Source organism: Xyrauchen texanus, chromosome 43, assembly GCF_025860055.1.
Source record: "Xyrauchen texanus isolate HMW12.3.18 chromosome 43, RBS_HiC_50CHRs, whole genome shotgun sequence".
NCBI classification, from domain to species: domain Eukaryota; kingdom Metazoa; phylum Chordata; class Actinopteri; order Cypriniformes; family Catostomidae; genus Xyrauchen; species Xyrauchen texanus.
In genome coordinates this window covers 13,216,236-13,231,003 of record NC_068318.1, presented here as the reverse complement: position 1 = coordinate 13,231,003, position 14,768 = coordinate 13,216,236, and the positions used below count along the sequence as shown (strand labels likewise).

Below are 14,768 nucleotides of genomic sequence, written 5' to 3'. Positions count from 1 at the left end.
AGCAAAAAATGACAAACATTGATCTGTTTCTCACCCACACCTATCATATCACTTCTGAAAACATGGATTAAACCACTGGAGTCTTATGGATTACTTTTATACTCCCTTTATGTGCTATTTGGAGCATCACAATTTTGGCCTACAGAGCTAAAATATTCTTTTAAAATATGAATTTGTGTTCTGCAGAAGAAAGGAAGTCATACACATCTGGGATGGCATGAGGGTGAGTAAATGATGAGAGAAATTTCATTTTTGGGTAAACTATCTCTTTAAAGTGATAGCCATAATTTAATATTCTGTCATCATTTATCTACCCTCATGTTGTTCCAAACCATTGTGAGGCTTTGCATCATGTGGAACACAAAATATGTTAGACAGAATGTTAGGTTACTCTTGGTCACCATTCACTTTCTATATATATATATATATATATATATATATATATATATATATATATATATATATATATATATATATATATATATATATATTTACATTCACTGAAAGTAAATAGTGACTCTCCTTTTTGTGTTGCATGGAAGAAAGAAAGTCATACGGGGTTGGAACAACATGATGGTGAATGATGACAGAATTTCCATTAATAATAATAATAATTCTGTAAGACATGTTAAATGTGTATCATGTAATAGAATATAGGGGAGTAAACATCTATTATGCCATTTGTGAAAGTAATGAGTTACACACTACTTGAGTACTCTTATAAGTGCATACTTTCTTACTCTTACTGAAGTAATTATTTATGTTAGTACTTTTACTTCTACTTGAGTAATAATGTTTTTTAAATAATTGCACTTTTACTTGAGTGCAGTATTTGGCTACTCTACCCACCACTGATTCTAACCCTTAAAATGTGTTTTGTTCATGGAACCTAATGTATTTCCATTGATTTAGAGATGCTAAATAAGATTTTTGACATTAATCAGACCAGTTCATTTAGACTATCCCACATGAATCTATTTTTTTTTTAGGTATTTAAAGTGTTCTAAAGAGATATACTAAATTAAATGTATACAATGTATCATGAAAACTGGGGCATTGCAATGATCCAAAAAATATTCTGTGTATCAAAAACTAAAACTAATGTTATGGTTACTTTTATTTATTTTAGATTACTTATGAAAATATTTACCACAGTTTAAGTTTTTCCAGTTACTGTATGTTTATTTTAATTATTTATTATTCCATTTACATAAACGTTTTCATTTTCCAAGGGTGCGAATTACACATTGACTTTTGGGGATATCCAGTTTTACTTTTGTTAAAATAATTTTTGTACTTTGTAAAGTAATTTTGTCACACAATTTTAAATGAGATGTCAGATTCCTGAAAGAATGCACAAATTAGCCTTCTAGGGGGTGCTCCTGTTGTCTGAGAAGCCCAATTTTTGGCCAATTTGACCCACTGTATTTTGCACCATGAGTTTCAGTTAACAATAATTACACTGGTGTAGACTTATGAGCCATAAGGAGTCTCAAATTTGAGGCTTGAAGCAGGAAAGACCAATATAGTGATGCTTAATGAGTCATCCTACATTCATTTGCACTCAAGGAATTATCTCCAAAAAAAGAGCCTTGCAGGCATTATGATCCATGCTGACTGGCTTTCAGGCTCTGGATTTTAACTACTTGCATTTCTATCCTGTAAACAGTTTTTGTGAAACCTGAATCTGGCTCAGAGGCCAGCTTGATCCCCATATGATCCTCTTAAATGAAAATTGAAAGTGTGTTTCTGAGATTGGCCCTAGTGTGCAGTCATGTTATTAGCCTGAAATACTAGCAACTTAGACCACTAGCAAGCACTTTCTTCTTTGAGGGGCAAAAATAGCTCATTGCTAAGTTGTTATGAATGGGGAAATCCTGTATATAATGTGATGGGTAGGAAAACGCATTCCTGGCAGAATGTTTGGTATGAGTCAGAGCTGAGATTGTGCTCTTTGTGGGGGTGAAAATGAGACACAACAGCAGAGCATTCTGGGACAGCTCTTGCGCTGGAACTGCTGTGGTTGCCATGGTAACAAGAGGACAGGGCTGTGGAGGGTTTTCATTGGAATGACAGCATTCTACACCATAGCAACTATATCACCAAAACATGATTTCAACTCGTCCCTCCTTGTCTTCAAAAAAAAAAAAAAAAGGAAAGAAAGAAAGAAAAAAGACCACAAATCTAGGTTTCAGTGAGGCACTTACAATGGATGTGAATAGGGCCCATTTTGGGGGAGTTTAAAGGCAGAAATGTCAAACTTGTAATTTTATAAAAGCACTTTAATTCTTCTGTTATATTTCATCCATTTTTTGAGCAGTACAATTGCTTAAATCGTCATTTTTACAGTCGTTGTATGGGTTATGGGTTTATGTTCTGTTGTCATAGCAAAACACTAGGTCTAATGCCGAAACATAAAATAAAAATGTAAAGAAGAATGTAAAAGAGCTATTATCGGTATCAGCAAACTAAGTCATTAATAAGTGTCCATGCAACAATACCAGTAAGTGATTCATGTATTCAATGAATTTATGAAAATAAAAGTAGTGTACAGAAATATGACCTCATGACTAAAGCTAAAAGTGAACAGGCAGGTGGTGAATTAAAGCTAACATTCATCTTTAATAAGGCCCAAGAAGGTGTCACCCTCCTCCGCCTGTCTGCGCAGCTGACCAATGCAGCTGGCCCGCCAAGACCCACCCCATTCACCATTCCAGCAACCCGACATCAGACCAGACATTCGGCCATATGCTTGAGTGTGTGAACTATGTGTGTATTTTAACCACGCCTGTGTCTATTTGTGCGGGAGGAAAGATGACAGGAAATACAGTGTGCACAAATTTAATAAACCTAGAATGGTTTCAAAATCAGATTAAGCTGGATATTTGGTGGCGTCAAACCATAAATGTATAGGGTATTTGTGTGAAGAGTTTCTCAGCCATTTCACTTGCTCTTAAATATTCTCGAATTCGGCAACTCTTGCCAAAACAATTCACTGAATTGTGCTGAAGCTTTTCAGAGGATGATATTTATGCTCAGGGTCTTTTGGTTGCAGTGTGCTTGGGAGGTCCACAGTGTGCAATCCATTGAACATGAATTCCACTACAGTACAAAGAGAGCAGGGAGTGATGACTGAAGAAGCCAAGCTGTGAGTAACTACAGTGAGAATAGATGCAACAAGTAAAAATATAAACCAAGAGATAACTGGATCAAGGATGCATTTGATGTCAATTGACCGACCTGTTTTCAAATGTGAATTCCTTTCGGATTACTGTAACTGTTGTTGATGTGACACAAATGCAACACTGAATGATAGCCACTGTAGTAGGGGTGTGGCACAGACAGCTTTGACTAAATCCTCAAGCATGTATCTCCATGCAATGTTTGACTTCTAGTTTGTCATTCTTCTTGCATATTTCCCCTTCTTATACATTCTTTCCTCTCTGAAAATATGGTGACTTAGCTGCATTTTTTAAATCCTTTTTTTCTGCATACAATTCTGCACATGCTGGGGATGAAGTCTTGGACTGGCTTGTCTCCAGTCACTTAGATCAGTAAGATTAGCTGAATGCGGTTTCCATAACATGCCGGATGGAAACAACAACCCACCTAATTCTTATTCAGCATTGCTCAGAGAATCTAAAAGGGTGTCCTAAAGCTCTCCCCCACAGCTCCTTCCTAAGCCAGACTAAAAGTGCTCCCTTTGAAAAAGAAACAAAGGCACACCCGCCAGCAGCAGAGCCAAGTGAAAGCTCTATTCGACTGTGCTATGACACATTATTATTAAAAAAATACTACCAAAACGTTTATTTAATAGGAAAGATTGTGATGACATAAAGATAAGTTATATTCAGAGGGGTGGGGGAGCATGACAATATCTATTCTTTTGTGAGTCAAAGGACTAGTGGAGGTTGGAATTGTTTCAAGATATGGATTGATGTAAGGCAGAAACACACAGGTCCACTGCTCCTACCGTTTCCAAATCCATTATAATCAAGGTAGTAGGTTGAGGAAGGACATTAAATAATTTTCCCCATTTGCTGTGCTTATTTTCCATTATCCTCTCTCATTTCACCCAGTGAATTTTCTGTGGGAACCAGTCCATCGATGCGGCTTGAACAAGACCCCAATTTCCTACTAGCGCTGGCAGTTGATGAGCCTTGACAGTCTTAACAAAGAGCGTCGCCGTGTCACCACAGCATGTCCGGAGACATTCCTGTGCGTTTTGTCCACATCATACAAACGAATTAAGAATGTGTGGTTTCTTATATTATCTATTTGAATGCAAACGTTTGGTTTGAATCATTCATTATACAACGTAACACTTTGAATAGCAACACCCAATCTACACAGCGAGCAAGCAACGCGACGCAACAAAACTACACCGTTCATTATAGGCTACTCAACAATCAACGCCCGTAACGTAGTTGTTTACACTTCACGCGCACAACAACATGTTGTCCGCAAGCAGAATTAAGGACGCGCTTGTAGCCTGTACGGTTTAATTTATTATAACGGGAGCGTTTAGTCTTGTCGCGTCGCTTGTCATGCAGATTGGGTGTGAATCCCATAAGGGGCCGTTCACACCGAGCACGCCCTAATGTTAAAATGCTAAATGCAGGTGTCTTGAGACACGTTTTGAAAAGCTGAAGTTCTTTTCAACTTGACAACACGTCTTAAAACCGCGGCACTCCTTTGCAAGACGCTGAAAAAAACAGCGAGTCACATTATGCATGTTTAGGTAACAATTGAAAAGCTGGAGGCAAAAACGTGTTCGTGTGAACGGCCTCTAGCAGTAGGCTACTAATGCAATCCCTAGCTGCGGTACTGGCATTTGACAACTAACGACATCAAGTCACATGCACCGGCAAGTTTTTAATTGTGTTTTTATTTTTTTTTCTTTACTGGCTCTGAACACCTGGTCAGCTTATTTTAATCTACGCGTTAGGAGTCGTTTCGCAACTGTTGCGAACAGGGTTTCCAACTCGGATCCCTGTTTAGGAGCATTTCAATGTCAAATAGCTTACGTTTATTTTTACAACAACAAGTTTAAATGTCTCTAAACACGCTTTATACGTAGAAAATAATTAAAGAAGATATTCCATAACTCACGGTTATGCGGGGAATATTCTTCTTGCCCTGATAGCCAGACATCTTCTATCCTCTAGTCCCTTTGATGAACCGTTATCACTGCAATAATGGATGCAAAGATCTGCTTTGGGAGGGGAAATGGCTTGTTCTAGGACAAGTCTGCGGTCCTAAAGAAATCAAGAGGCCAATGGAGAAGGCAAAAGCGCTAGAAATGAAGGACAAAGGACCCGTGCCCAATATCTCCTCTCCTCTCCCTTTCTCCACTAATGCACCAAGTCCACCCAGTCTGCCTCAGACAAAACCAGAGCTTTTCATAACGGAGAGCAGTGCGCATGCGCACAACCCCGCCCTAAACAGCCTGCGGCTCCTCCCAGAGTCCTGATCCCGAGTCCAGAAAGGGTGACCGGTGTTTCAGACAATGGTTGCAATGTCACACGACCACTGTTTGCGTTATAAAACCAAAGCTGATATAATAGATAGCAATAAAAATACATTTTTAATGCAAGTTCTGATTGAATATTCTTATCCAAATCTAACCCGCCTCTACAATCTGATATTTCATTGTAAACTGTTTTCTTCTGTGCCTATACTCACTATGACCATAATGATAACAAATAGCCATACGATGATGTATATGGATCTATATGGACCTTGGAATTATTGTGCATTGCTTTAAGCGAAGTAAAGGAAACTCAATAATCACTTAATGCAATCTTTTGCTTAAAACACATGTATACATAAACGCAAAGGCTACTGCTCAATATATGGCTTCATGTTGTCTTAATGCAAAGATCTAACCATACTATTGATCTCTGCAGTCATTAAGGTCAATCAGTAAGAAAATCACACGTGTAAAACAGAACCACCTCCTGCTGCAGGGTGGGTGACAGTAGTTTTTTAGACCCTTCTATCATGTTATTTCAAGTCATTTCCATTATAGATGCATCTACCCTAAATAACAACATTTAAATAAATGGTACAGAGAATTAGAAAACAGACCAGTATTAGAATAGCATTTTCTTTATAATAGTTTATGAGAACGAGAAGGGTAATTCTGGATATTAAAGGTAAAATAGGCAGGCTCTTATGGGGTTTTAACAGTTTCTAAATGACTCTCTTGCATATTGGGCTCAAAGGAATGAGAACTGGAGGGTGAAAATTAGTACACAGGCTTATCAGTTTTTACTGAACTTAATTTAGTAGTTTGTACATTTTAAGTAGACCAGTGAAAAAGATCTGCAGATTAATGTACAAAACTTGGCATGCTATGATAACCAGTGAAGTTCATGTTTGCATCCCTGACCTGAACAGAAGGGTTTACAACAGTAGTAGATACTAATGCCTTAAAACAATGTGCGATTATACTCATTTGCAAGAAGCCTTAAAATAAGTTTGCATATACTTTGGTGATGATGGAATGGCTTGCAAAAATGTATACTTTGTGATTCACATCTCTGATATCTCTTGCAGCATAATCACACATGTGATTGACATGTTGTTTTCGTTTCTTCGGGTAACCCTACACTCCAAAAAATGTTGGGTTATTTATTTTAACCAATAGCTGGGTTAAACATATTGGGTCATTCTGTTGGGTTATTCCTAACGTTTATTAGGTTGTTTCTATAATAACGCACGCACCCAGTTGGGTTAAAACTGGTCTCGCGAGGACATTTTAAATTTCAACGGTCGACCAGTGCCACTGCCAACAGAAGATACAGAGGTAAGTTAATAATATCACATTATATGAACACTTTTCATTTTCTTTATCAACATACAATAATAGCTGATTAATTAAATAATTTCCCCTTAATTTTGGGTCTGCTGTATCGCTGCCCATTTGGCTACCGACATAATACTTGCTGCCTATTTTAATCCTGCATATTTTAAACTGTGGCATAGAAACTATTAGATGCCCCCGCTCACTTTCTGTGTTCATCCTGACACTTAAAAAAAAAAAAATCATATATAATATTTCATATATTTGGCCGATGCGCAAAGAAATTGCCTCGGCTTTAAGACTCATTATCCGGAATGGCTCAGTCTCATCACATTTTAATAGTGTTTAGCTTCCCATTCACCTGATGAAAACACGCTGCATAATCATGAGGAAGGATTACTTCAAGATGTAGATTGGAATGCAGGTGCGGAATTTAAATAAATATAGTCTACTCCTCTCTCGCCGTTGCTGGCATGCCAATGATTACCCCTCCGTGTGCCAATGCTGGCACGCGTGCCATAGGTTGCCGATCCCTGTATTAAACAACAGCCAGCATCTACATGACATTGGGTGATAGCCTAATCAGATAGTTCTGCAACCCTGAATTCACGACGGTTATGACTTTTTTCACGTCATGACATTTATCACTTTTATCGTGACTTTTTAATGCCAAAAAGCAGCAACATTTTTGATGGTGTTCTTTTACCATTGCAGGAAGGTGCCTGGCTCGTTTTGTGATCGCCTCGTTAATGAAGCCCATTGCTTGAAATTGAAATTACAAGTTGTTAATTCACTTTATGTTAACTATATTTTTTAAATAGGATGTGATGCATTCATGGAACCTTGTGGAACATTAATTTAAAAAAAAAAAAAGCTCCATGCCATGTCACAGCCACGCCTCAGCCTGCTCCATGCCATGTCTCAGCCAAGCTCCAGATTGCTCCATGCCAAGTCACAAGCAAACCTCTGCTCACCGATCCAGGCCCGCCTCTGCTCCACAGTCCAGCCCCACCTCCATCCCTACGACTCCACCTTGGCTCCGCTCCTCGAGCCTCTCATAACCCCCCCCCCCCCTCATGGACTTCGCCCCACGCCCTATCTCGCCACGCCTCAAGACGCCCCCCAGGTCCGTACAGAACACTGGACTTATGTCATATTTATTTTGTTTTTGTTCATGTGTTGGGGTGTCGGGAGCGCCCCTAAGAGGAGGGGATATGTCATGTTTATTCTGTTGGTTCCTGTTTTTCGTGTCTTTTATTTTGAAAAGTTAGTTTGATTCATGTCTTCAGGTCCTTCATTTTGAAATTTGTTCACTTCCTTGTCTAGTCATGTGATTATCCTGTTCCCGCCATGTTTCATGAGTTTTTTTCTCATTGGTTTCTTGTTTATTAGTCTTGTCTTGTTATTGGTTCATGTTTCATTGTCTTGTTATATTGTTTTCAGTCTTGTATTTTCATTGGCGTTCTAGTTAACTTGTTACCCATGTCAATGTATTTTTTCCCTCATGTTTGCCATTGTCCTTTGTGGAGTATTGTTAATGTAACTTTGTTGTAGTTTTGTTTTGTTTAAGTCAAGTCAATTCAAGAATTAGTCAAGTCATGTTTTTTTTGTATCAAGTCTAGTTTAGTCATGTTCATGTTTATGTTTCATGTTTCTAGTTAGGGTTTTTGGATCTCACTTTTGTTTAATAAACTGCACTTGGGTTCGTCACTCTATCATCTTTGTCCTTGCCAGCAATGTTACACCATTGCCTACTTATTTATGACTTATTTATTTGTGGTGGTTCTTGTAAATTGAAACATGATTGTAAGTAACTTAATGACACATTTTAAGTAAATTGATAACACAATTGCAACCATTTACTTAATTAATGAAAATGAGTTCTTTTATAACCCAATTTATTGGGTAAAACTTGCTACTCAATGCATTGGGTTAAAATAACCTAACAATGGGTCGGTGCTATATCAACCCACCATTGGGCTATGTTTTGGGACATTTTTAACCCAACTGATTTTAGTGAGTAGGATCGGTCACATTATGCTGACTCAACGACAAGCACTGTCTCCAACCAGACATTTTTGCATCGCCTCCGGCATTTAAACCTTCCCTTGTGCTGCAACCGGAAGTGTGTTGCTTCAACAGCGTGGGTGAACAAGGTTCAGATCCGAGTTGAAATCAGGAAATAATAGCATTGCATAGTCAGTGAACAGCATGATTCGGAGGTTGCAATTTCCCTCTAACGTTCCATTTTTACTTCACTGATGGTTAGATTTGGGGTTAAAGCTTATAAAATATGCATTCCTCTTATAGACTGTGCAGCTGAACACAACTCGCTATTGGCGCCCCTCTGTGGACATTACACCACACTGTAAACCCTAAAGTTGTCATTACTGTATTATTACTTGAAATGTCAAGTTTTGGACTCATAACTCAAGTATTTAAGTTCATAGAACTTATTTTTCTTACAAATCCATAGACTTAAGATTTGAAGTGTGAACTCAAACTCTTGAGTACAAGATTGAGGCTATGGGGAATACCCACAATCCCTTGCTGCTTGAACTATGTTTCCTTGGTCAGAGGGAACAGATTGGGGAATTTAAATAATTGTTAATAAATAAATATTTTAGCTCTTTTGTTTATTATTTATGCTTTGTTGCAAACAGTTGTTTGGTGTAATGTCACAATTAGGGTGATCTGTGTCTCTTTGGTCAAGTTGGACCCTGGTCACACTATCTCGGTTCTCTTTGTGCATGTGCAGCTGAAGTGCATATATGCATTTCTGTAAATAATGATTTAATAATGGACCCAGAATCAGTTATCAGCTTTATTTGAGCTGTGCTGTTGTTTGATCTAAAATTGAATCAATTCAGTTAAAATTTACAAAATAGAAACTACAATATTTAAATTAAAATCTGAGTTAAGTCTACTTGCTTGCAGTTAACTCAACTGAAATAGCTACGTTCACTCTACTTGAAAAACAAGATAAACTTTAAGTTGAACTTAAATACTCAAGTTTTGAGAGACCCCACTACTCATTACTGGAATTGAGTGAAGGAGTTTACTCAATCAAATGAGTGCAGTTAACTTATTAGGGTTATCAGTGCAGGACAATGGAGCTCACAATGCCCATACGCCCAACAACACTTACCGCTTTGGCCACTAGGGGCAGTGAATTTTGGTAAACAAAGACCGATTTTAGCTAAAGAAAAGTCAAAAGTCATACTCTTCCAATTTCACTGTGAGAACAGTCAACATCAGTCTGCAACTTTGCAGGAAAGTACTTGATGGCCACTTGACCACTGCATTGCATTCTTTTGTATGATATGCAATTATGTATATAGTTTCTGTACATGAGTAGAAGCAAAGCAATTTCCCCTTATTTAAGCAACAATTTGGAGATCAAAGTATATCAACATACTCGAAGCTAAATGTTTATTAAATCAAAACATTCATCACATAATAGTGAATATTTTACTGGTTGATTGCCATTATAATAATGACAGATGATTAAAATGGTGAAAATCAGCCACTCTAATGCAACTGTTCAAATAGGTGTTTCCACCCGCATGACAGTGCACTATCACTGAAGCCCTTACCTCGTCGTTTAGGTTCTGGAGAATCTCCTTACCGGCACTTCTTCTGATCTCCACCTTTCGTGCTTTGGAGATATCATTCTGCCTCTCTATCACTCGACCTTTCCCTGAGGACAGCGAGTCAAAGTCCAGCGTCTTGTTCTCTGCCGAACCCTCCACCGGGCAGAACATGCCACAGAATTTCTGCCGCGGCTGGTTGGGACTGGAGCTCCCCATGTTTTGGAAGAAGGCATGGACATCTCCGGTGGCAGACATTTCTCTCAGTGAATTCTGTTAGAGAACTATTCTGTGTGCAAAGGCATGTAAACCTCCTATTAGACCAGAGGAGGATTCTCTGTCAACACTAGAAACAGCATCGTATGGTCAGACGATATGATTCTTATTTGGTCTCTCTCTCTATTTTTTCTCTTTTAAGATGGGTTTCATTACCATTCAACCGTACATATTAATTTGCTTTTGAAAACCCTATTAGAAAATTTTGCTTACTCATTTATAAACAACAATTTGTCTCCAATCTGTTGAACAACACAAAACCTTAAGAATGTGCGCAAATAACGCAAACTGTTAAATGTATTACATTTGATACATTATCTGAGGAATTTAACAAAAAAACATATGTAGCATACTAAAGTGATGTCAGATTGTAGATTGAAGTAAATTCAGAGATTATGTTACCGTAGATGTGAGAACACTGTATGAGGTGACGCTCTGCTGGAGGGATGAGAAGTGAAACAACGGAAGTGATGTGGCTTTTTGAGGGTTAAAGATGCAATGTGTCCATATCTGAGGGCTCTTTTTTCCTATGCGATACCATTGTTGACATAGACAACATGATTGTTGAACACGTCCATGAACAACGTTGAAATGGTAAATATATGAGGAGACAAATATGTATATTAGGTTTACTGAATGAATGACTGCACAATTGCTTTTTTTGTGTGTGGTGGTGGAATAATTGCTCCACGAGTAGCCTAGTTGAAGAGCCACGCCCATGCAGGTTGAAAGTTAAGGGCGCTGTCCTTTCAGCACCACATGCCAGATCTGAGACGAATCACTGACGAGCTTTAATTCAATGTTTTATATTGATGTTCTAAATAACATAAGAATTATAGTAAGTGCTTTAATAACATTATATGCTTCACATTTTTACTTTAAACCTTAAAAAAAAAGAAATTACAAAAAATATTATTATTTTATTTTGTAAATAAAAGTTGGGACGAGTTGCATTGTGCATTATGTGACAAATGTTGTCTATTGAGCTTAACTTTTATATTTAAATTATTTAAAATATATATAAAATAATAAAATAAAAAAATAACTAAATATAGCCTATAAAAGATTCTTGGGCGGCAGCACATATTTCTGTGAACAATCCAAGTTGCAGTGCAGACACAAGACCATTATTTTCACTTCTCCAAAGCGGCCTCATAATAATAGATCCAAAATCCCAGTTTCCATAACAACAACGTGTGCCCTAACCCGCGAATAAAAGAGTCTGTGCTTTGGCTACAGTCTTTGCAGACTGTTGGACTGAGGGGAGAAGAGAGAGAAAGATAGTCTGGGTAATGAAAGAAACAAAGGATCAATCCCATAAATAATGCATGTATGACTGATGCAGTAAAGAGTGAACATATTTAATACATTTCTCCAAACCACTTTCCGGTTAACAGAGTGGTCCCTAGGGGTCATTGTGTAGCTTAGATAATGGTCCTGCGTTGTTGAAGCACTGCACACACACACACACACACACACACACACACACACACACTTCTGACGTCATTCACTACAGAACCTCAGGACACCTGTTTCAGCCAATCACTACAGGACAATTCAATTGTAGCTCCTCCTCCAACAGGTTGTAAGGTTGCCATGGGTTACTGGGAGGGAGCCCAAGGTTACTAGGCATTAATATTGTAATGTAAAACTCAAAGTATAGTCCTGTTTACTTAAATAGTCTTACACACAAAGTTCTTAGACAGAAAAAGATGTAGGACAACCAACATTCAAGAGGAAGCTATTGACAGAAAGCACTACAGAATGCAGTTACAGTTCAAACAAATGTGGATGCTACTGAACAACCTCTGAAATATGCAGAATATAGTTCAAATGGAAATCACAAAAATGACAGATAGGCCTAATTGTAATGGTGTTGTGCCCTGCATGTTGCAGCATTGCTGACTCATCAGATTTGGCTTCTGCACCACAGTCATGATCTGATGTACCTGACTGATACTAACTGTGCAACAGATTTATAGTTGTAGACGAATGCATAAAGAGATCCCACGATGTTTTGGAATACTGATGACACACATTCACCATCCATCCATCCATCTTCTTTCTAGTCATTATTCATCCAGGCACACCCTTCATTTCCAATCTCTGCCAATAGAGGGCAGTTGAGTCATGCACTGAGGAGACCTCAGATCTGCAGTCCATTAAAATTGATTTTGAAATTAAAACCAGGTAAACTCACAAAAGCAATAACCCTTTTAGTGTTGTTAACTTGGTTTTCAACCACTTAGGTGTGGATAAATGTATGTAGAAAACCCTGAGAATACAGTACAAATGAATTTGTGAAGTATTTCACTCAAAATCAATGGGTGAGATGGATTCAGTGGTATAGGTTTCTGGTTTCTTTTTTCTTGGCCAAACCAGTCTAGGGATGGATGAAGGATTTCGACAGATATCATATTATTGACTGTCATAATTGGCACTGTGGTGCTCATTACATTTTCAGTGATTACCACAAAAAATTATTTGACTCGTCCTTAGTTTCTTTGTAAATGCCTCACTGTAAACTCGATTTTTGCTTTTTTTTTTATGGAAGTGAAAGGGGCAAATTCTTTGGAGGGTTTAAAGGCAGCTTATTATTTTATTACATCACTTATATTCATTCTTCTGTTATAACTTGTGCATTATTTGAGCTGTGAAGTTGTTTAAATCCTTGTTTTAGGGTTTACAATTTTATGTCGTCATGGCAACCAAATTGTAAAATTGGATCTAAATTTACACAGAAAACGTCAGTAAACGATTTTATCACTAAATCCAGTTATCACACATATTGTTTAATTTTGTGGCTATACATTTAATACAGTGAGTATTTTAATGTTTACAGATTGGCCCCATTCACTTTCATTGTAAGTGCCTCACTGTGACTCAGACTTTTGCTTTTGTTTGTTAGTTTTTTGGTTAATAAAAGGGGCACAACTCAAAATAATTTTTTGTGCAGTCAACATTATGCCACAAATGCTGCCGACTGAGCTTAACTTGCGTAGCTGTTCTGAGTGGTTGTTAGCACAATTCTATTTGGTTTCTAGGGTGTTATGTACTAAGAGCTCACCCCAACAGCTGTGTGATATTTTGGTCCCTAGATATGACTTCAATCTAAGTCTATGTGAGTTATTTGCAAAGGTTTAATACATAATTATGCATGTGGCTTTAATAATGATGCACACAGTAAGTGGTGGTGAGGAAAAATTTAACAATCACAGGATTATTCATTGCATAAATGAGGTTACTAAAGAAAAGTATATGATGTCTTGTGGGGTAATTTTTAAAAGCGGGGTCTGTAAAATCAATAAAACATCTTAACATGTTATTGTTTTTTTTTTTACAATTTTATCATTGGAGTCTGAAGAACATTTCTATCCAACAAATAAATGGATAGTTCACCCAAAAATGAATTCTCTCATCATTTACTCACTCTCATGCCATCCCAGATGTGTATGACTTTCTTCTGCAGAACACAAATAAAGATTTTTAGAGGAATATCTCAGCTCTGTAGATCCATACATAAGAATAAACGTAATCTATACCACTCCAGTGACTTAATCCATGTCTTTATAAGCGATTTTGGATGAGAACAGACCAAAATACCGTAGGGTACAATGGGGCTAAAGGCTCTACGAGGTAAAAGGCTCCATTGATTTTGTTTTCTCCCAAAATACTAATTGGTATCAAAACCTACCACAGTACCTTCCTGAACACCTGTTTGACACTATGCACTGCACCTGATCCATGAGATCTTTGTGTATAATGTCTATAGGTTTATTTTGAGGCAATCTGATCACATTTTCATAATTTTTTTAAATGTTGTACATTTATGTAGCTAATGAAAATCCCTTAAATTATCAAATTTATTTTGTAACTAAATACTTATTTATCATTTTCAGTTTTGTTTAAGGTCATTAACTCAAATAATTTTCAATAACTGTCCACTAGTGAAAGCATTAGATTTAGGGTAAAAGGCCCCCCTGTTGCAGTTGCTAAAGGGCCCTTTTAAACACATTGTCTTTTTTTTTTAAAGTGGCAGTAATAGATTTATGAGAAATGTTCATAGTGGACTCACATTGACTGATCCAATCATA

The 14,768-nt window shown here is 37.4% G+C and overlaps 1 protein-coding gene across 2 annotated transcripts in view; it reads right to left on the bottom strand.

The window, feature by feature from the left end:
* LOC127635838 (dihydropyrimidinase-related protein 2) overlaps positions 1-11,163 on the bottom strand; it is a 33,868-nt gene extending 22,705 nt beyond the window's left edge. The window contains exons 1-3 of one of the 2 annotated variants that reach the window (XM_052116082.1): positions 11,077-11,163; positions 10,405-10,687; positions 9,139-9,141 (exon numbers count right to left, since the gene is read on the bottom strand). In XM_052116082.1, coding sequence (XP_051972042.1) covers positions 9,139-9,141; positions 10,405-10,656 — 255 coding nt within the window. In that variant the 5' untranslated portion in view covers positions 10,657-10,687; positions 11,077-11,163. Of the gene's footprint in view, positions 1-5,112; positions 5,395-9,138; positions 9,142-10,404; positions 10,688-11,076 lie in introns of those variants that run through there. The other variant, XM_052116081.1, reaches the window with a different exon arrangement.
* Positions 11,164-14,768: the final 3,605 nt, after the last annotated feature.